Source organism: Lingula anatina, chromosome 1 (genome assembly GCF_051362555.1).
Source record: "Lingula anatina isolate TDL-2025a chromosome 1, LinAna3.0, whole genome shotgun sequence".
NCBI lineage: Eukaryota > Metazoa > Brachiopoda > Lingulata > Lingulida > Lingulidae > Lingula > Lingula anatina.
In genome coordinates this window covers 19,204,558-19,227,101 of record NC_141767.1, presented here as the reverse complement: position 1 = coordinate 19,227,101, position 22,544 = coordinate 19,204,558, and the positions used below count along the sequence as shown (strand labels likewise).

At 37.7% G+C, this 22,544-nt stretch overlaps 1 protein-coding gene across 3 annotated transcripts in view; it reads left to right on the top strand.

Moving 5' to 3' along the window:
- LOC106177463 (putative E3 ubiquitin-protein ligase HERC1) overlaps nt 1-22,544 on the top strand; it is a 43,490-nt gene that overhangs the window by 6,015 nt on the left and 14,931 nt on the right. The window contains exons 9-54 of one of the 3 annotated variants that reach the window (XM_013560228.3): nt 238-381; nt 664-791; nt 1,231-1,378; nt 1,551-1,722; nt 2,015-2,149; nt 2,372-2,537; nt 2,952-3,077; nt 3,423-3,602; nt 3,900-4,052; nt 4,318-4,450; nt 4,775-4,966; nt 5,243-5,464; nt 5,703-5,888; nt 6,108-6,222; nt 6,453-6,919; nt 7,170-7,256; nt 7,616-7,761; nt 8,130-8,411; nt 8,863-9,087; nt 9,408-9,528; nt 9,755-9,992; nt 10,259-10,452; nt 10,780-10,944; nt 11,232-11,338; nt 11,525-11,836; nt 12,125-12,364; nt 12,679-12,762; nt 13,015-13,240; nt 13,607-13,704; nt 13,978-14,141; nt 14,303-15,228; nt 15,434-15,659; nt 15,925-16,064; nt 16,454-16,570; nt 16,873-17,080; nt 17,402-17,565; nt 17,774-17,991; nt 18,302-18,404; nt 18,635-18,865; nt 19,137-19,328; nt 19,583-19,754; nt 20,041-20,329; nt 20,904-21,123; nt 21,379-21,688; nt 22,133-22,335; nt 22,488-22,505. In XM_013560228.3, the coding sequence (XP_013415682.2) occupies nt 238-381; nt 664-791; nt 1,231-1,378; nt 1,551-1,722; nt 2,015-2,149; nt 2,372-2,537; nt 2,952-3,077; nt 3,423-3,602; nt 3,900-4,052; nt 4,318-4,450; nt 4,775-4,966; nt 5,243-5,464; nt 5,703-5,888; nt 6,108-6,222; nt 6,453-6,919; nt 7,170-7,256; nt 7,616-7,761; nt 8,130-8,411; nt 8,863-9,087; nt 9,408-9,528; nt 9,755-9,992; nt 10,259-10,452; nt 10,780-10,944; nt 11,232-11,338; nt 11,525-11,836; nt 12,125-12,364; nt 12,679-12,762; nt 13,015-13,240; nt 13,607-13,704; nt 13,978-14,141; nt 14,303-15,228; nt 15,434-15,659; nt 15,925-16,064; nt 16,454-16,570; nt 16,873-17,080; nt 17,402-17,565; nt 17,774-17,991; nt 18,302-18,404; nt 18,635-18,865; nt 19,137-19,328; nt 19,583-19,754; nt 20,041-20,329; nt 20,904-21,123; nt 21,379-21,688; nt 22,133-22,335; nt 22,488-22,505 (9,093 nt within the window). Of the gene's footprint in view, nt 1-237; nt 382-663; nt 792-1,230; nt 1,379-1,550; nt 1,723-2,014; nt 2,150-2,371; nt 2,538-2,951; nt 3,078-3,422; nt 3,603-3,899; nt 4,053-4,317; nt 4,451-4,774; nt 4,967-5,242; nt 5,465-5,702; nt 5,889-6,107; nt 6,223-6,452; nt 6,920-7,169; nt 7,257-7,615; nt 7,762-8,129; nt 8,412-8,862; nt 9,088-9,407; nt 9,529-9,754; nt 9,993-10,258; nt 10,453-10,779; nt 10,945-11,231; nt 11,339-11,524; nt 11,837-12,124; nt 12,365-12,678; nt 12,763-13,014; nt 13,241-13,606; nt 13,705-13,977; nt 14,142-14,302; nt 15,229-15,433; nt 15,660-15,921; nt 16,065-16,453; nt 16,571-16,872; nt 17,081-17,401; nt 17,566-17,773; nt 17,992-18,301; nt 18,405-18,634; nt 18,866-19,136; nt 19,329-19,582; nt 19,755-20,040; nt 20,330-20,903; nt 21,124-21,378; nt 21,689-22,132; nt 22,336-22,487; nt 22,506-22,544 lie in introns of all 3 variants that reach the window. The other 2 variants (XM_013560227.3, XM_013560229.3) reach the window with 2 other exon arrangements.

Genomic DNA, 22,544 nt, shown 5'->3' with positions numbered 1-22,544 from the left:
TCCTTTGCTGAAATCAGAGTTTTTTAAGGTTATGGCAAATTGTAATTAAACAACATTGAAGTCTGTCTGTCTTACTGAAGATTGGTATTATTAATATAAATAACAATTCTTCTCAATTTTGAAGACAAAATATAAAGATCAACTTATAATAAAAAACCCCACAAATTAAAAAAAAATGTAATATTGATATAATTTTCTTTGATATAAGTGTGTCATGATTTTCTGTCTCACCCCCAGGTCATGGTGATAGTAACAGCAAGCACCTGCCCACCCTGGTCAAGTCCATCACAGCTGTGGGACAGGTGGCCTGTGGGAGTTCCTACACACTGGCCGTGTCACAGGATGGACGCACTGTGTGGTCATTTGGAGGAGGTGATAATGGTAAGTGATGGATTCTATAACATAATTTGGCATTTTTATGCTAGATTCATTTGGTTGTGATTTTATTTAAATATATTACCATATACCAAGACAGCTCAGCTTTTTCCAATTTGAATTTTCCCAAACAATATTTTGATTTTTATTATGAAATTTGATTAAAAAATTTCTACTACAGATAAAGTATCTATTTCTATATGTGGAAGAGAAGTATCGATTTTGAACAGCATCCAAAATTAAGATGATCAAAAGTATACATTAAATCTTCTTGGAACTTTGTTTCAGGCAAGCTCGGCCATGGTGACACCACTAGAGTATTCAAGCCTAAGGTCATAGAAACTTTCATAGGTCTGTACATCAGGAAAGTGGCATGTGGGAGCCAGTGCAGCCTGGCTCTGACGTCCACTGGACAGGTGAGTGGTGAAATGTAGTATGTTTTCTATTATTAAAACTGCAGGTAAATGGTAGGGGAATATATAGTGACTAAAAAAACTTTCTTTGCAATGTGCACAACAAAGTTAATAATATTTTGTTTTTGTGTATTGAATGTTCTTTTTATATCATAGAAAATGTATTTAAATGCAGAATGTCCCTTGCTACATGAATTTCACAAAATTTACTTGTGTGCTTGATATTTCTTACCAAAGATTTAATGAATTTGGTTATCAATATTTATAGATAATGTCATGGTGGGTATACAGACTGTACATATCCAGTTTCAAAGGATACTTTATTTCTAGAGAATTCTGTATATGTGGATTATTTATTGACTTCTGTCCTGTTAGATAGGTTGATTTTGTTTCTCAGAATTATTTTCTCTTTTCATTATTTGTCATTACTTTGTTCCACTAGGTGTTTTCTTGGGGTACTGGCTCTTGTCTTGGCTGTGGTTCAGCAGAAGCCACCTCCATGAGGCCAAAGCTTATTGAAGATCTGTATCCCAGAGCCAGGATTGTTGACATTGCTTGTGGGGACACACATTGCTTGGCCCTTGGTCAAGGTATGGACCGATATTCTTGAATTACCTTAAAAGGAACTGCTGATAATTTAAAGAAATACATTTTTTGCTACGTAAATGTTTAACAGCCATTGTATACCTTTAAGAAAAGTTATGAATTTTTAATGTGTGCAATAATTAACAGGATGCAAATAACTAATGTTTGTATTATCAGACAATGAAGTGTATGCCTGGGGAAACAATGCAATGGGTCAGTGTGGACAAGGACACACACAGAGTCCTATCACAAGACCCAAGAAGGTGACTGGATTGGAAGGTACTAGTATTCACCAGATCTCAGCGGGGACATCACACAGTGTTGCATGGACTGCTCTGCCTACTGACAGGTAACTTCTGACTTTCTTTCTCTATTCTAAACATACACGGTTATTTTATTTTACTTGTGATTGTACAAAGTGATTTGTAAACAAATGTTTGTGAAAAGAGTTTTTTGTATATTTATAGATTTTAAAGAAGTTTTATAATGAATGCTGTTTTAAGGCTTGGGATTTCATTTCATTTGATCATGTTTTTTTTTAAATTGTTCTTTGTATAAAATCATATATGGAATAATAACAATATTGCATCCTTGATCATCACATAAGTTTTAACAGCTAGGCAAATGGCTTTTGTTTTCAGACAAGTGGTAGCCTGGCACCGTCCATTCTGTATGGATCTCCAGGAGGGTACCTTTTCCATGTTGAGACTGTTTCTGGAGAGGTACTGTGAGGGTTTGGATAGTGAGGAGCCTCTCCCTCCATACCCAACTAAAAGGTGACCTTTCATGCCTCTATTTTCTTTTTTTTTTACTTTCAAAATATACAATAATTTGTATCTTATTTGTGAACTCTTTTTAAAGTGTACAGCTAACAATGTGACACAAAGTTTATATGTGTATATGCATAAATTATTATTATTATTATTATTATTATTATTATTATTATTATTATTATTATTAAAATTTCTCATAAAACGAAAAGTATCATATATTTCCAGTGCTCATGAAAACTTTACCCTGCTGTGCCTGAAATTACTGTCCACTCATCTGTCCCTGGCCCTGGCTGGTGGCATGTCCACCTCTGTGCTGGGGAAAGAGGCCAGGCCACTGAGAATGCTGTTGTTTAGACTAATGGATTCAGCAACACCAGAAACTGTCCAACAGGTAGTAGGCCTTTTCGTTTGCTAGAAAACTTGTGAGAATTGGTGAGGTGGGGCTAACTTTTCAGTGATATGAGTGAAACTGACTGAGAGTGTGCCTGGAATGGCAGTGCAGGAGTGACTTGCAAAGCGTGAATTGGTGAATTTGTATGTAGAATATAGAAGAAAATATTATCCAGGAAAAAATCTGTGGATAAATTCTGTCCGCTTATATTCATTGCTGCCTACATCCCTAGTCTGCCATTATGTCAATTTCCTCAAAACCCTGTGAAATCTCCCTTGATTTTACAATACATTATTGGACTTTGTGCAAACACAGTTGATTCCCAGTCTCTTACCTGATTTAAATGACATTGGCTGTGCATAAACACCAATATTTGGAAGCAGCAACCATTGCAATGGTTATTGAATATTACAGGCTGTGAGTGAGACTCTGTCAGTGGGTGCCCCTCTCCTGTTGCCTCCCCTACGTGAGAGGATGGAACTCCTCCACTCCCTGCTGCCCCAGGGACCAGAGAGGTGGAACAGTCTCACCAAGGGACAGGTAAGGAGCACAGTGCATGTACTGTATAAAAGAAGTTTGCTACATATTGGAAACAACTTATATTTGTTCTTAAGAAACATTCTAGACTAAAATGGAATTAAGACAGTTATTACATTCTTGTGTGGTTTTCAGTTCTTTTAGTAACTTATTTACATACAGTTCTGATTCTTTTATAAGTAGTACAGTGAAGTTACTAAATATCACTGTTAAAATCAAGATTTTGTGGTTTTAAATACAAAAATTAAAAAGAAAGAACTTTGAATTATTCTGATGGCTCTATGTATTGTGATGTCCTCCACATCTATTGACCACATAAGGCTATGATAATATCATTTCCATACACAGAGGATGCAGCTGAGCATCATATTGACCAGTCTGCAGGACAACTGCCACGTTGCCTCTCTGCTGGGGTTTGGGTATGCAGTGGACACCTCTGGCCAACCTGACCAGATACTGGTCGACTCGGACATGCACCTAGCTGAGTTACTCATGAAGACTATTCTCAGGAATCTTAGTTTTTATACTGTAAGAAGATGGTTTGATTTGTATTAGGAATTTATTTTCTCTTATTTGTTTTGTATTGGTGACTAATCAGGGTGTATTTAGATATTTGAACAATTTTTCAAATTTCAAACCCAGAAATATGTCAATTTTTTAAATTTTTGTCCCATTTTCAGTTAAAAATTTGAATGATAAGATGAAAAAAAAAGATGGGACACACAGTATTTCAGTTTTTGAATCTCATCAAATTATCATGCAGAAAGCATCTTGAGACACGTATGATATTAGTGTTAATCTTGACATCGTCATAATCATTGTCAGATGGAAGTCCTGAATGACTTGGTGGCGGCTGGAGAGAAAGAAGAGAAGCCAAGTGAAGACCTGGGACCACCAGCCTGCCTGCAGCAACTCCTGGGTTCAATGCAGAAACATGTGCTGGCTTATTGCTATGTCAACTCTACAGATGAGTCATTGGTAAGAGATGAAGGGATATGTTACCTCATAAAGTGCCTTTGATTGATAAAGGAACCAAGTTTTCTCCAGCACAGTGTGCCTATTTATGTATTAAGATGTACTTGGTACTGATGGATTTGAAATTTGAATTTATGATAATGTTTGATATGTTTAATTATGTTATATTATGGTTAATATCTTTATTATTTTTATCAATACATTTATGAAGTTTTGACACAATATGGCATATTAAGTAGTTAATACTAGTTATGTTCAACTTTTCCAGACCTCTCCAGCCTTAGGTTTGCTGCACAAGCATCTGTCCCTGATGCTGCCCTTGACAGGAGAAATTTTCCAAAAAGCATGGTCTATTCTCATAGACCATGGTCAGTCTGAAGAGCTGCTAAATAAGATAAAAGGTAAAGAAACAACAAAATAAAAAAAATGAGGATATCCAAAACTAAATTACACGATGAAAATCAAAGTTTTGTAGCAAAAAAAAGTTGATAATAAGGTGCTTTGTGCAACCACCACTTCAAATTGATTGTTTCTTCTTTAACTTTAAAGTGTAAATTTTAAGGCTTTAGTTGATGGAACTTCAAACAGGTACGGAATTTATGAAAAAGTTGAATATTATTAGAAGTTATTTACTGATTTTTTTTATTTTTTTATTTTTATTATTATAATTATCATTATCATCATCATCATCATACCTGACAATCCTCCTTCAATTCTCTTCCCAGATCTTCTCTACAGTTCCCAGGCCGGAGCCTTACTCTTCCAGATGATCCACTCACTGCAGCTCCTTCCAGTGAAGACCATTATTCCTATCCTACATGATCTCCTGGCACTACTGCCTATTATAGACAAACTGAACAGACTCCTGCCTGCAGCTACAGTGGTGGAGGACCAGGAACTGGGCTGGCCACTTCACTGTAAGCTAAGTTTATTTTACCATTTTGGTTTAGCTTGTGGCTACATTATTTTACAAAAAAAACTGAAATTTTCACTTATAAGCTTGAATTTTAGATATATTCAGTCTGAATCTGTAACTCAAAGGAGGGGTTGAGGGTGAGGGGAGAGTAATTGATCCCATTATTCTTAATGGTACTTTCAAATAATCCCTTTAAATAATCAGTGGTTTTATAGGTTATAAATGTTTCACTATGGAATATTCTTCTCTATTTTATAATATTCTTTAATATCCCCAGCTACCCCTGAGAGTGCAGATGCCTCTATTGTGCCCCTCACCCCTCCAGTTCAGTCCTGGGTGTGGCTGGTGGACCTGGAAAGGGCATGTGCACTGCTGGTGGGGAGGTGTATTGGAGGTATGCTGATGGGGGCCCCCATGTCCAGTGAGGAGAAAGAGACAGCTGGCTGGCTGCAGGCACACTTACTTAGCAACGGTCTGGAGATGTCTGCTGAAGAACTGGGTGAGGAATATTTAAGAATTAAGGAAATACTTAAAATAAAATAGTTGCATTTGAAAGTAGAACTTTTGAATTTCAAAGTTGAGAATACTGGTACTGTAGTTTTTATTAACAATGATTAGTTAATTTGTTAATTTTGATGAGAAAGTTGTATGCTGCATCCAAAATGAAAATTGCTTAGACTTGTGGTTATGGTTAATAATGACAGTAATCATCTTAATTGCTGATAATTGTATTTTAGACAAAGTCTTGGATTGTGTTGTCACTTCTGCTATAAGTGGTTGTGGGGACTCGGAGGACAGCAGCTCTGATGTACAGATACCACTTTCTGGAAAGATCCCAGTTCTTTTACAAATAGCGCAGGGCCAAAACACTGGGCCAGCTGCTGATATATGTCAACAAATGCTGGAGTATGCTCGATCAAGAGGTGAGTAATGTTATATGTTTATTATGAGTACAGTTTGGTGAAAATTTGATTCAAGACTACCAGCTCTCTTGAATGTCTGTTGTGTAAGAATTTGTAAGTTTTGGTCCTTAAATTTTTCTAGTAAAATGGTGTACATGTGTTAAATGCAATGTTTTACAGAAAAAAAAAATGATGAAGAGAAATGACAAATTAAATGCACATTTTTTCCATGCCTTTCAGAATGGGACTGTACAGAAGAAGAGGATGATCCACTACTTACCACAGTATCCAGATATACTTTGGCTTGTTTCCTCAAACACACTGATCTACTGAATCAGACTGTTTCCTCTTCCAAGTATGACTTTTTCATTTTTTTAATTGAAAATCAGCAAGGTTAGGACAAAACTGCAATTGAAGTGAACAATATGCCAAAATATAAAGTAGTTCACTTATGAAAAATATAGACAGAAGCTATTGTTTTAATTGTATTATATTGAAAATATACAAAAAGTTGTTATAATTGATATCATTGTACATGCTTTGGCATCATCATTAGATATATATTATGTAAACAATCAATTTCAGCACTGTCCCAAATAAGCAAATGCTAGAGATTTACAAAGCCGTGTTTAAGGTTCGCCAAAAACTCATGACCATTAAATCGAGCCAGCCAGAACCTGGAGAGGCCCAGAGTCAGCCTGTTGTTGATGAAGGGGAAAGAGAAGAAGAGACAAGAGGAACACCAAGGGACTCTATGGAAAACAGAGAAGAGGAGGAAAGGAGCAGGGATGAGGAGAGGGAAGAGCCTGATAGTAATGAGATAGCTGGGGAAAGAAGGAGAAGAGAAATGAGAGAAAGACTTCGTGAGCTGGCTGGAGAAATCATGGGGGCTGAGGACAGGCGTGAGAGAATGCGCGAAAGGGAGCCAGAGAGACTGAGAGAAAGGGAGAGAGAACCAGAGGGAAGAGAAGACACTGAGGAACCAGACACACAAACAGTTAGAGATGACTGGAAGAGGAAAAGTAAGCAGAAAGTAAAGGGGAATGTTTTAGGTGAGCATTATTGGATGAAATTCTAATATATAATGTAGAAATAATTCTATTAAAGTACTAGAGTGAATCATTTATACGAGTTTGTTTATATTATTGTATATTAGAAGATAGTATTTTTCCTTTCAATTATTTAAACGATTAATAAACTATATATGTAAGCTGAATAATACCGCACCCATCTTGCTTTAAAATTAATTTGGTTTTGTTATATGGACACGGCTTGATTGTACATCATTCTGATTCTTTTTAGATGCAGCAAGTAGTTATGAGGCTGTTTGTAAGGCTGTGATAAGAAGATGTGCCTTGTTGCTCTGTGGAATAAAAACTGCTCTTACAGGTAAAATATACAAAAATCTCCATCAGACATGTTCCTCTCCATTTCTGAGCCATTTGGATTGTGCGTAATGGAAAAAATCCTTTCAAAATGCTAATTTTGATATACCATGAACTTCTGCTGTATCTCAAAACCTTCAAATTCTTTATCTGTCAACCCAGCTTTAACATACAATTCTTCTTTCAATTACGCTCTTGGAACAGGGAAATGATTTTCATGTATATGTATTGTATTTAATTGGGTAAATTAACATTATCATAATGTCTTATTGTTATTCCAGAGGAGTATATGTGTGAATTTCCTACTAATTTTGTTGTGGTATTAATATAACTCTGCTATAAATTGTTATATTGTTATTCCAGAGGAGGATTTGTTCCCCTCAGTACCAGAGCATGAGGAGTCGGGTAACCTGGGCTCCCCTCTGGCTATTGCCAGGTCTGGCAGTCACCCACAGCTGAGCCAAATGTGGCAGCACAACCGGATGACCACATTGTCTGACACCAACACTGTATGTACTGTCAGATATTTACATCTCCTGTTTTGGGAACTTTTTTGTTTTTCCTTGTCAGATAATTTTTAATGGTGGTTTTTGATTTGTTAAGTTATGCTCAGAGATTGTCAAAATCATGATTTGTATCTTCTTTAGTCAAATTTGTTTATTTGCTTTGATAGTTGTTTTAACAAAGGGTTTTATGAGTATTTGTTATTGCTTAGAATATTGGTATGCCTCTGCACAGAATTGTCATAAAAGCATGGTTTCAAGTGTAACAGTCACACAACTGCAAGTCATGAATTGCTAGCAAGTTGGAAGAATGTTGGATGCTTTAAAAGCACATTCTTGAAATTAAATCCATGTCATTGCATTTCATCTTAAAGGAACAGTCAGGAGTACAACAGATGGGCTCACTACAGGCTGTCAAAGAAACATTGAAGAGACTACGCTGGAGACGTGATCGCCTCACCTCCCACCACCATCCAGAATCCGACTCTCATACCATCCTGAAGACTGTTCTGAAAGAGTTGACACAGTTTGTATTGGATGAAGGTCTGCCAGAGAGTGTGAAGATGATTTCTGGGAATGTAGAGGAAGAACTTGGAGCCAGCACAAGACCACAGGTTATTGCTAGGGCTATGGAACACCAGCAAGTTAGGGCAGAGGTATGATGGATTTTTGACGTCACACATTGAGTGATTTTTTTTTTAAGCTAGAATATATGGTAATGACTCATTTTTTTCAATGTGTTAATTTTGAATTTTACAAAGACTGTTTTTTAAGTCATAAATTTTTAACGTTAGAACATTGTTATTGAGTGTCAGCAACAAAATTGAAAAGAAACCTTACAGCTACCTTACAGTTTTATTCTACACAGTAATAGTACCACAAGTGAAATGTATTTCAATGATTCTGAAATTATGTATGCAGAAAATTGATAATTTTACCCCCTTAAAAAGATTAAATCATAATCGTATAATTCATGTGGGGTATTAAGTATCTTAACAGAATTTTTTTTGTAAAAGTAGAATGTGAAAGATGTTATCTGAAGAAGAAAACAATACAAACATATCTGACATGAAAAATTCAGTCTTATGACAATGAAATTTGTTTCAGTGTCGCATGGAAGCTTTGAACCAGATGCTGGAAATGCTGTCCCCAGACAAGGACGTCAGACAGGAGAGTGGTGGTGGCAACACAGACAGCTTCTCTGCCTCACACCCTGTCATGACCGTCACCTCCTTACTGACCTCTGTCCACCTCCAGATACTGGCCGGCTGCTTTGATCTGGGTGTCATGAACAGTGACCACATCAATGACTGTCATATATATCATTATCAGGTAACTGTCGTGGTATTGACAGAATTTGTTTTTGAAAAAAAGCTCACATTTCTCAGCCCAGTCAGTGACCGTTATGGCAAATGGTCACTGTTTTCTGTGACAAAAGTGGATTGTTCTAAAGCCATTAGACAAATACTACATGCTTAGAACTCTAGAACTAGATCCAGTATTTTGTTCTTCAAGCACACAGCACACAGTTTGAAACTGTCAATAACCAATCAAGGAAATCAACAATGATTCATAGTTATCAACTGTACATACATCAGTTATAGCTTCTGATTTTGAAATTATTGTGAAATGTGATTTTGTGATTATTTCAGGATGGAGTTAGAGCAGCTCCGGCCCAGAGTCAGCAAGAAATCCAGTTTGCTGTGCATAAAATTTATGAATTGTTGGTGGAAGCTCTAGACAGGCAGGAGAAAATTGGAGGAGTGAACAAAGGTAGGTATCTTTTATTGCATCTAAATGCAGCTGTAAAATGTGCGTTGATAAGGGGATAATGGGTATATTAAGGGTATAATTGAAGATAAAAACCTATCCATTTGAATTTTATTAAGCGTCATTTTGCTTAATTTGGAGCAGATGCTGATTCATATGTACTTACTGAATTTTAAATACACTTTGCAAGTTGACTTTTCTTTTTCTAATTCATATTTTTTTACTTTAGGAGCACAACAACGGCTAACACTTGTGACAATCTTTGCCCTGAGTGTCAAATATCAGCCAATAGACATATCACTAGCTGTGTCCACTGGTTTGCCCCAGATGTTAGTCAAGTTCTGTAATTCACTGTTGTCCTTTGTCCGGCCACTACAGCCAATACTTTACAGTGGACAATCCCAGCTGGATATTGTACTAGAGGTGGCCAGTATAAGACTACTGCAGATACTGGCAATTACCGGAGGGTAAGTAGTAATCCAATTTCACTTAATGTATTTGTTAGTTGAGTAAGAATTTATTAAGAATTTATTATATAAACTAAGTAATCACTTTTGTATTGAATTGTAAATCAGAAACATTCCATATCTTCCATGGGTATATCAGTAATTCCTTTAAGGTAGTTCATCTTTTCATGTTGAAGTCCACCTTACCAGTGTTATATCAAGAGGGTAGATATACTCTACTTTACTTTGGCAAGTGGTTTATGCCAGTGTTATTTTTTTCCTCTCAGGACATATGCCTATAAGTTAAGCAGCAGTGTCATCCAAGCCCTGGTGGACATCTTGCACATGCAGTTACAGAAGCTGTTGGACTGTGCATGTGGGAAGTTCCTGGCAGAGAAGTCCCCAGCAGGTGGAGCCACTGGTCAAGACAGTGAAACACAGACAACAGAGGCAGAGCAGGAGAGGATAGAGGAGAAGAAAGGTAAAGCAGAGAAAAAAATTATTGAGGATAACTTTGATACTCATGAAGATAAATAATTTCTGACACAGAGATAATGTTTGGTTAGATTTTTGCTGTGAAATGCCAGCTATTCAGAGCAATTTTATAACTTAAGGATATAAAATGTAATTTAAATTATACTGAAAAGTTTATCGAAGCTAAAATGTATTCACCTTTGATAATTTTCTATATTTCATGATCTTGTATAGTGATATCAAACGCGAGTCCTTCCATTTACAGTGATTCATAATAATATGAAATTGGCACATTCTACGCCATCTGTTTTGCATATCTTCTTTCTCATGAAAGGAATTGATGGCATGGTGGAGTTCAACATCAAGGTGTCTCAGTCTGCCCTTGGTGATTTTCTGGTGTTCCTTCGGCGAGTGGCACTCTCCAAATCTGCCCAGGTTCACTTTGCATCCAAACAATGGATTAATGTGCTGTTGAGCATAGCTGGTCAAACTGAAGAAGGTAAGATTTTCAATTTAATTAAAATGTTTTATGAATTAGAAAGTTCTGAGTTATTACACTAAATCTGTTTTGATTGCACATTGAAAGCTTTTTTGTTCTTCTGTGGTCAGTAGGAGGCACAACAGGCTGTTTTACACCTATAGGACTCAATGTGTACATGGTAAAATGCTGTCATTTTGAATGAGCATTTAATTAGATATTTGCACACAATGATTGATTGAATAATTAAATTCTTGAGAAAGTTGAACCATGGTATTAATTCATATGTTGTTGTGTCTCATCTCAAGGTGTTCCAGTAGTCAGTAATTTGAGGTGTCGTCTGCTGGCCCTTCATCTGCTGGAAACAGTCTTACCTGCATTTAACACAGACACAGAGATGGAGCAGATGAAAGATGTAAGTAACCAGAGATACTGACAATATGGATAATCTTTGATATTTAACAATTTCAAGTGAGGTAAATATATATATATATAAGACAGCTTCCATCTGCCACTGTATGTGATGAATACCTGTTAATATAAAATGATAAGAAAATTATATTACTGGAGATGCAATAAACAGAAAACCCTCTCATTTTAGGTTGTAAACCAACTGTTCCACAGTTTAACCCAGAATATGTGGCTGACTCCATCAGTGGTTGCCAAGCAACACACCATCCAGAAAGAGAAAGAAATGGACCAACAGTTAGAACTCTTCAGCTCAGAAGATTCTGTTGCCAAACTGAAGAGTGGCGCAGTGGAGGAAGTGATGGCATCCCAGGAGGCATTGTTTGACCCAGATAAAAGCTTGAACTGCAGCGTTGAGAACGGCCATACTTTAGTCCATGGAGCTGGAGGAAGGGGGTATGGTTTGGGGACCACAGGAGTTACTTCAGGGTGTTACCAGTGGAAGGTGGGTACTCTGCTTGCATACTAGGTCCATCATAAGAAGAAAAATTGAAAGATGATCATTTTCTGGTTGGGCATGAGATTAGCAATGAGAAATGGGAGAGAATTTTAGTTGAAAGGGAATTTGATTTGCATTAAAAAGGAAAGATGACAATTTTGCTTTCAAATTGATACATTTTGCACTGTGGTACATTGTGTTTCAGCTCAGTTTTAAAACAATAATAAAGGTATAAATGACTATAATATTTTCACAAGTATTTAATTTTGTATGCCAATATTATCTTCATGCCAGTTCCTGATTGTAAAAGAAAACAAGGGAAATGAAGGGACCTGTGTTGGTATCTCCAAGTGGCCTGTACAGGACTACAGCCACCGTACCACCTCTGATATGTGGCTGTACAGAGCCTATAGTGGGAATATTTACCACAATGGAGAGCAGACCCTGGCACTGCCCTCCTTCACTCAGGGGGATTACATCACCTGCATACTGGATATGGATGCTAGGACATTGGCATTTGGGAAGAATGGAGAGGTAGGATATTGACATATGATGCATATGGATATGTAAGATACAATGTGTGTGACCCCTGCAGTCAAGTCTGTGGTGATATTTGGCATATTCATACATGTCAGTTGAGAAAAAAAGAGGTCAAAATTATGGTTCCTGTAGCTTTTTCTTATTATAAATAATGAACAGGTGCTGATAGAAAAAAAAAGAAAAAGATTACAAAAGAGCGATCAAGATTATGGTACTTGTAGCTTTTTCTTATTATAAATAATGTTTGGGTGTTGATTGCGCACTGGTCAGCTATTGTTGTATATACTGTTATGTTATACCTCTTACAGGACCCAAAGATAGCCTTTGAGGACATTGATGGCTGTGAACTCTTCCCCTGTGTTATGTTTTACAGCAGTAACCCTGGTGAAAAGGTAATATTTATTGTTGGTTTTCTTTATTTCTAAGATAAGAAAGATAAAGAAATACAAAGTTACTTACTAGGAATTGTTAATTTTTTTATGTCTAGACTGATATAGAAAAAACATGTTACCAAGTTTAAGCTTATGTATCAGTGAACCACAATACACATGCACAGACAGACACACAAACACACACACCAATAAATACATATCTGTTAGATTTTATAGGAAAATATCAAAGTCATACCAACCTTTATCCTCCAGGTCAAGATCACAGACATGCAGGTGAGGGGTGCTCCACGTGACCTGTTGCCAGGCGACCCCATGTGTGCACCAGCAATGGCGGTGATCATAGAGTCCACAGTGCATCTCCTGCGTGTGCTGCACCTGCTGGAGGGATGGGGCAGCACCATTAACCTGTGCCTGCTGGACAGACTGAAGATCATTAGACAGCTCATTAAGATGCTGGAAAAAGAAAATGAAAAAGATGGTAGGTTTTTATGACTTCTCTCAAAGGTGTTATTATTATTATTATTATTATTATTATAATTATTATTATTATTATTATTATTATTTTGTGATCGTTAGGCAATTATAAAGATGCTTGAGAAAGAAAATGAAAAAGAAGTTGAAAATTTGACAACTTCTATAGAACTACTTTACCAAAGTTGTCCTCAATTAATATATATGTTTGCTTTGGAGTGATTATATTCTTACTTATTATCCCAAAATCAACTCAAAATGGAAAGTCTGTGTAGTATATTTCGGTTGCAGAAAGTATTAAGATGAGCAACACCATTAGGTAGTTTTTCCCTTCAATAAAGCTGTGTACTGTTTGGTTTTGTTGTTCCTGTAGGTTCTCCAGCACCAGATGTGCCTCTGAGACAAGAAGATGGAGCTGCTGCAGATGACAACTTGGAGCAGGAAATGGCAGTGGAAGCTCTGTGTAAAGAGGTACATTTGTCTCTCTTCTAGTATTTATAAAGTTAATGTATATTTGAATGTTTCTGGTAGTTAGAGTAATTTATTCGCATGCAAGTTTGCCAGCTTCATTTGATATTTCCATATCAATAAGGCATTACTTAGGGACAGTTGTGTCACTTTGAAAAAGAAAAAGCTGTCACACATCAGATCTGAAGCTCAAAGAAGGTTCTGAAAGATAAGGGGTTGTTTCATCATTTTAAAAGTATTTTGTGTAATATCAACCAAATGAACACTATAATCCAGGTGTGGCCAGCTCTAGCTGTTATTGGAGGCACTGACCGAGGTCTGAGAGTAGGTGGACGCTGTATTCACAAGTCTACCTCCAGGAAGGGGACACTACTGGGAGTGGTCAAGGATGGCTCAGACTATGTGAAGATACAGTGGGATGACAGTGATGCAAGCACAAGGTAAATTTCTTAAGGAAAAGATAATGGCATCAGTGAAGAAGATCTTATGTGCAGCAGCAGCTTGTTATATTTAATTCAAAAATTTGTATTTAAAGCATAATCTATTCAGATGATTTGAAACAAGTATACACAAAGCAAGCTGTATGCCATTGTATTTCCAGCGATGCCCCTGTCAGTCAGCTGGAAGCTGGGGAGTCCACCACCTTTGACATGAGCAAGCTCTCTGGTCTTACCCCAAGCCTTGTGCAGGATATCATGGCTCTTAGTGCCATCACAGAAGACAGGATAGCTCTGGAACTGAAGAAAGTTAAAGGGGAGTCAGAGGATGGAAAGAAGAAAAATCAGGAGGACTCAGGCCTTCACAAGAGCTTGGAGAAAAAGCTGGATGCTGACATAGCTCAGGTGCTGGCAGATGAGAGCCCTGAGGATCATAATGCTGACAAGAGACAGGCCACCCAGGACAGATCTAGTCCTGATCAGAATTTGGAATCTAGTGGGGAAACCAAAGAACTTACCAGACACATCAGGGGCCAGTTGGACCAGATATGTTCTCAGGTGGAAACAAATGTGGAGACTATCCAGACTTTGGCTACACAGATGGTCTCTGGGGTCATGAATGAAAATGAGGCAGAACAGAGTTTGGCTCCTGACGATAGCAGTAGCACAGCAGAACCCAAACCAGCAGACCAGGCAGGGTCAGTCGTGAGTGGGAAATATACACAGACTATGGGAGCTTCAGAGCTGAGAGCACTTCAGACAGTCTATCTGCACTCTGGTGCTCTCAAAACATTAAGTGCAATATTGAGTTGTAGCAGATATTCAGAAATGCTCCTTGTGCCAAAATTAGACTTGTCCAAGGATATGAAAGACCAAGATGATGCCCAGCCCTCCACCAGCCAGGAACCTGGGTTCAGCATGAAGGACACTCTGAGGAATATCATGAGGCAATTGGTGAAGTTGGCAGTGAGTCCCTCACCAATCAAACGTGTGGTGAGCTTGGCAGAGCTGGAAAGGGCACACGTCATGTTATTCAAAATGGCTGTCACTGAGGCTTCTAAAGAAGGGACTGCTTTCAAGGCTAAAGAAGGTGAGGATATATTAAATGCATCCTGGTTTTTTAAGGACTCTCACTTGTGAGGCAGATTTTTGTTTTGTTCATTGGGCTTCCAGCTTTTTTCTGAAAAACTACATGATGTAGTGGGATAGAAAATGTACAAAGCAAATCAGCATATTAAATAAACATATGTACCTACCTCTTAAAGAATTATAATTTATTTTCATATAACCAACAGAACAGTTAACAGCTTTGAGGAAGGAGCACAATAAAAAGAACACAGTACAACAGAACACTGAAAACTCCATGAGCAGCCACAGAGGCAGTGGTCCGAACTTCCAGAACAGACCCTCCCACTTGGAGATGTGTGAAGACATGCGACCACGAGACATTGGGAGACACCACATGCGCGAGGCACTGTTGCAGAGGCTGTTACCACCTATGGCACGCAGAGGACAATCACGGTAAGGCTACGATGTCTTGGTGGAAAAATAATAATAGAAATTACAGCAAAATACTTGGGATGAAACTCTTTTTAAAACAAAAATTTATATGCTGTTTAAATTTGTTTCTAAAGTGAAGTATTTCTGACCTACTATTAACAAAGACAAGAAGACAAATTCATATGAAAACATTCAAAGCACAAATACATTTGTTTAAGAGGGACTTTTACCATCTTGGCAGCATCTGTAAACCCTTAAAACATTGACATTTTTATTGTATTAGCAGAATGGACATGCCCAGAAGACTGCCTCCTTCCTCCATATTTCAACGTATTGAGAGGTCACGCAGGTCCATGTTTCCGCCATTAGACTCCCCAGAGGACAGTTCTCTGTCCCCATCAGCACGCAGAAATGGAGGACGAAAATGTAGGGCTTGTTTCATTATAGTTGTAATGGATATTTTTTGTTGCCTGCCTGATGGGATCATGAAAATATTGTGGATATTGATGAGAAAAAAATAAGTTTACAAATCATTAAAATTCTGTTTATTTTGGTAACACATTATCAAATACTTTAATAAGTGATTAAAGAGAAATTGAAATTTGAACTCTCCACTTCTTTCATGTAATTTGGGATGTATTTCTTCTTGTTCTGTGATCTAATGCATGATACAAGTAGATAACCAAGTGTAATTCATCTACATTTTTATCATAATTGTATGCTACTATAGCAACAACACTACTCACTTGGTACTCTGGTGTGATACTGGAAAGATGAGGATATTAAAGATGCAATGATATCATCATATATTTCAGTTATACCCCAGCCAACACGGGCCAGGTCTCCATCCCCACCACCCCCTCCTATAGCAGCCCCTCTTCTGGAGATGGGCTTCAATGTTAAGCAGATCCAGAAAGCCCTGGCTGCAACAGGTAACCAGCAGGCTAAATACAGTACAAAATGTTCAAGTATATGTATAAATATGTTGGTGCTCCTTAAAACACTTACGCAGTAACACAGTGAATTGACTGGAATAAGTCTGAAATCTTTTAGTTCCCTAGTGAATTCTGTTGGGTGTAGGGATAAAAGAGATATAAACAGATTTACAAGAACAACCAAAATGTTGTTGTTTTTTTTGTTTGTTTGTTTGTTCTAACACTGACAGAACATTTATAATGCATATATATATATATATCCTCCGATTTCCATGTGCTTTGTGTCTTTGTGTATCCAGGCAGCAGTGGGGAGATGACAGCCCATGGTGTTAACATGCTGGCCACTTGGATGCTGGAACACCCCATGGAGACTGGAGAGGCTGAGGCTTCTGAGGAGAATAGAAGCAGACCTTCCAGGCCAGAGGGCACCACTGAGGCAGCCAGTAGGCCTCAGTCAGGGAGCAATCCTGGAGATAGAGATAGAGATAGAGACAGAGACAGAGAAAGGTAGATAGAGATCATCTTTGAATTTTTTTTCTTTTTTATTCGGTATACTTAACTGTTTCATTTATTTATTTTCTTATTTTTTGATGAGGTAATGTGTAGGTTGCCCTTATTTCATGATTAAAGTTTGTGTTTCTTTTTATGGTAAAGTCGAAATATAATGCTGTTCTTTTACATTAATGTTTTGTATGTATACTTTCAATTGAGTGGCTGGCAGTAAATACTTTCGAAATATTTTGTGTTTCAGTTGTTCTGCCTTAGCAATTTAAAAAAATATTCAATACTTTGAAAATATTTCACACATTTAATTTATTGAAATTTCAGAATGGAAAATTCAGAAAGTGGAGCCAGATCTTCTGGCTTTTTTGAGTTCATTGACAGAGAAGAGCGAGAGGGTACGCTGGCACCACGGCCACCTTCCCGTCTCCGCCATCCCGCAGGGGAAAGATCTCTTTCAGATATCAGAAGTTTTCTTACCAGTAGAGCAAGTAAGAGATTTTAGATGACAATGTTCTCATTTTAAAGGTGTTTCTTATAAGGCTTGTAAGAATCCCACCCCTATATCCCATATTTTCTTGGGATGGAACTCTTTATCCAGAATGATTTTATTCTCTGAAAGTTGGCTTATACATTCAGCAAAACCAATGCATGTAGGTAAGTGAACTAAGCCTACATTTCATTTCCCTTTATTTTTAGGTCTTCTGTCCCGCGAGTTTCGAGAGTTGGGTCGCTTGGGAGATGATGAAAGGGACCGTGAGATGGAGATGGAGAGGCGAGCTGAGAGGGAAGAAAGGGAGAGCCACCCTCTGTATGACGACCTGATAGACCTGGAGGATGTGATCAGTGATGATGATATGATGGAGGATTTGTTTGGCATGGATGCTGAAGACAGAGAGATGCTCAGTTTACTGGATGTATGTAGATATTGGGTTACAGCAGATATAACATTCAGAATTAAAAATAGCTTAGTGATTTAGTTATTTCTTCATTACAGCATGCATGGAAAATTAAAGATCATATTTTAGACCATGAAAAAAATCCAACAGTAGATTATATTTTGTAATCTTGTATTTGCAACAATTGTATTCAAATTTTTATTGACTTAAGTTCCTTAAGATGAATTAAGATAAGTAAGATATTTGGCCTAAAAGTAAAGATGACAAATAAAAAGCCTAACTCAGAGGTGGGGAGTGAATTAGTAAACAGTCACACTTTTTGTTTCAGCGCACAGATTTTGAGGAACCAGAGGTCACCATGTGCGAGTTGTGTGGTAACAAAGTGACTTACTTTAACAAACACATGAAGACCTCCCATCCAGGTTGTGGAGGTATAAAATGGAATGCTTCTGATTCATTTTTGTATTACCAAAGAGGATTTTCAAATTTTTGCTTGATATTTAAGTAACAGATAATCAAAAATCTCAGATATTCAGTCACATTGTATGTGGAATGAAGGCAGAGGTAGATTTTTATTTTCAAAAACTGGGCTGATATTAGATACCCTAGTACAAAATATGCATATGATATAGAATGTAATATAAGGTAATGTCTGTTACAGGTTCCTGTGGAAACCAGGGCTATCGCAGTAATGGAGTGTATGTGGATGGCTGGTTTGGTGGCACCTGCGGATCTGGGAACCCATACTATCTCATGTGTTCCAGCTGTAGAGACAAGTACCTGTCTCAGCTAGATGGCAGTACCCCAACAGGCCCCAAGGGATCTGGTGTACCCAGGACCAGAGGAATGGTGGTGGCACCTGATCTAGTAGGTCCAGATTCTGTACAGGAAGGTAAGAGACATAGAGTTTGCTTGCACAGAATTGTCATCAGGATTATTGTGTGTTCAGATGGGTTATATGTCAGTGGACTACTTATATGTATGTGTGAAGATGTTTGGTCATGGTTTGTAAAATTCACCAGTAAATTATTATTATTATTATTATTATTTATATTATTACTGGTTTTTGCCCCATTAGAGGATATCATTTTTATGTCCTCAAATTTCAAATTGAAAACTCTAATCTATGCATATTGATACGTAACTTTTATTTTGTCAAACAGATGATCTTGACTTAATCCCTGATGACACGGACCATGCCACAGCAGGCACAGAGAGCTTTGAGTCCATCATGGGCTCCCTTGGTCTAACTGAGAGGAAGCCTATACCAGAGTGTGTGTCTCTCAGTGAGCCAGACCCCCTGGGGATCAATGCTCTCGCACAGGAGGAGGCAGACAGCATTGTGGCCTCTATCAGTGAGTTTTAGAGATCTATAATTGTTTTTATTTTATTGTTACTCACTCAAGGCTTCTGAGAATAAACTCTATAGTTGTCTTTGTCATACGTAGTAATATGTGATAATAAAGTGATAACTGAGTGATAACAAAGTGATAACTCCTTTGAACTGAAGTATAGTAGCCCATAGGCTAGTTGACTTTCCAGACTTAGCCATACATTATGAAAGGCTATTCTTGAAAAATACAGAAATATTGCTTATCATCCATTTTAGACACAAGATTGGAGAAGAATGACTTCATCAAAAGAAAAAGCCTGGGTGAGCAGGCAGTGTTGCTGACAGAGAAGGCAGACAGGATCACAGCACTGTACAGAACTACTAAGGCAGCACAGGTCCTGTTAGCAAGAACTATGGTGATGAGGGCACTTTCACTGGTCTCTGTTAGGTAAGGCAAAGTTTTTTGAGAATGTATAAATGGAATAAATATTTTGTTTCAAACATAACTTTTATCATCATTTTCAAGTTGATAAACTGTTACTTCATATAAAGCTGTTAATGGCAGAATGTGTATTAATTTGTCATGTACAGTTTCATGTTGCCAGTAGTTTTTTTTTTTTTTTTTTGATAACAGCATGACAATTTGTTACATGATTCATCATTTCATACTTCATTTTTGAGAACAATTATTAAGATAAAAGAAAATAAGTGTAACAAGTGTAACATTTTTCCAGTGACACAGCCTGCAGTTTATCAGCAGGTCTCGAGGCCATGGGTCTGGCAGACATCCGCCTGGTGGTGCGACTGATGTGTCTGTGTGCCGCGGGGAGAGTGGAGCTAGTGAGCACTCCGCTGAAGGAGACAGTGATTTCTTCTGGAGGGGAAGGCTACAGCTCCATATCCCGTGCCGCTGTCAGTTCCACCAGTCCTGCTGCCAGCCTGGGGTACCTGAGTGGTGCCATTGGTGCCTTGGTACAGGACCACCCCCAGTCTTCATCGTTGCTGGTACAGCTCTGTAATAAGGTATGTAGAGCATGGAATCCATGGTTGCCTGTCCAAATAGACCTCTTCTAGATTAATGATAGACATACTCTTGACTCTTGGACTGTTGTGTAATGGTTTGAGACGGAATTGAAATATTCCACCTTTTACAACAAGCAGACCATTTCATAAAGGGAAACGGGAGATTTATTCTCTCAAACGTCTGATGCAAAGTTCTTTTGAACTGAAGACGTGGGCCCAATGACCTTTCTAATTAAAACATCTCTGACAATTACTTATCACGATGCTGTCATTGTGAACAAGACGGCAGTTAGAAGAAGTCCTTTTATAGCTATTACCCAGAATTTACAAAGTTTTATATTGTTCATCTTTAGAATATATGAATTTTTATGATAGATGATATGAAATTATTCAGGGAGTCTTAAGATGGGACTGTGGGTATTATAGATGAAGACTTAATTTCTCTGACATGCGTTTTCTTCTTTATGGCTGTTTGAAGTTTTGAAATTATCATTTTGTTGAAAATGTCAGTATATCTATCTTGTATAAGAATATTATGCAACTGCAACTTTTAAATGTTATAATCTCCATTTAGGAATTAATGTCAGCAGCAATGGGCATGAACCTGGGGACCATTCCAGACCCCAGGTCTGTGAGAAAGCTACCTATCCACTTGAGACCAGAGAATCTGCCAGAAAGCAGGGTCCTGACTTCTCCCAGCTTTGCTGTGGTGCAGGCTTTGGTAGCTTTGCTGGCCAAATGTGATGCCACCACTGCCTCTATGAGCCCAAGTTCTTCAGATGATTCCTTGAAAGGTAAAATTTAGAATAATGAAATTAAAGGAAATGATTTGAAGATTCTTTCAGTGAATCCAGCTTCTCACTTTGAAATGTTTATCTTTTGAGGAACCTGAAACAGCAGTATTGTTTATGTATAGTTTTAAACACTAAATTTGTTATGCATTTAGCTGATTTGAATCAGCACATTATGTAATTATACAAAATAAATACAAGCTTTTAACGTTCCTCAAAAATAAAATCATGCACTTTTTTTTAATCACAACATTCCAGATTTCTCTGCCAGTGGAGGTGCTGTGCCCAAAACTCCAACCCCACCACTGATGCCATCATTACGACCCCTCCATCTGACCAATGCCCTTGCAGCATGTGTGCTTTCTGCGAGACTGCCCTCCCAGCATCGCCAGTGGGCAGCCCAGCAGTTGGTCCACACACTGGCTGCCCAGAACAGGGCCATGTGTGCTGTGAACATGGTGGATTTACATGGAGATATGCCAGCATGCTCCACATCTAGGCTTGAGGCACACCAGAATAGGGTGACCAACTGTACATGGAATGCTAAGAAAGGACTGCTGGCAACAAGGTAAATGGGATATATGATGTGCTCACATGCTGGTTTCTTATCTGAGTGAAGGTCAATATATATATTTGTAAAAACTCATGTTTTGTTAAACAGTTTTATTAGCTTAGTGTTTTAAATGGCCCAATGAAGTTTCAATTGTCAATAGCTATAGAAAAAAATTACCAGCCAATATTTCATCTACTGCAGACTTCATCAGGGAAATAAGGGCTATGATATGATTTGACAAATGTAACTTTATTGGTCCAATAGGTGTTTTACTTGTGCATTAGTAAGTTATTAGAGGGTGGTTTGTTCCAGGATTAACTTATCTAAAGAATTTGATTAATGTCAAGAATAATTATTTTGACTGTGAAGCAGATTTTTTCTACTCAATAAATTGTTTTATGTTTATATTGTTTTTATTTTCTGTGTTCACTACTTTCCATGGACCTGTTAATTTTTCAGTGGTTATGATGGCACAGTTCGCCTGTGGAGTCTACCGAACAAGACCCACCATGTCCTGCAGCAGACGTTCATCTTCAGTAAAGGAGAGTCTGTGTCTGGAGAAGAGCTAGATGGACAGTTACTGGACAAGGTCTGTTGGAGCTCCTCTGGACGTTTGTTAGCTGGGGCCATGGAGAATGTGGTCAATATTTGGGCAACAGGAGGTGAGACTTGCCTTGTGTCAAGTTGTGTTATGTTATGTTATGTTGTTTTTAGTTGTGTTCTTGTATTGCATCAAGTTTTGTTGTGTTGTCTTTTGTGATGTCAGTTTCTTTGTATTGAAAATTATTAAGTTTGATTTTTTTCCTTATTTTAGTTCAGGCCAGCAGGCAAGGTAATAAAATTATGATAATAATTTATTGAAAATTTACAA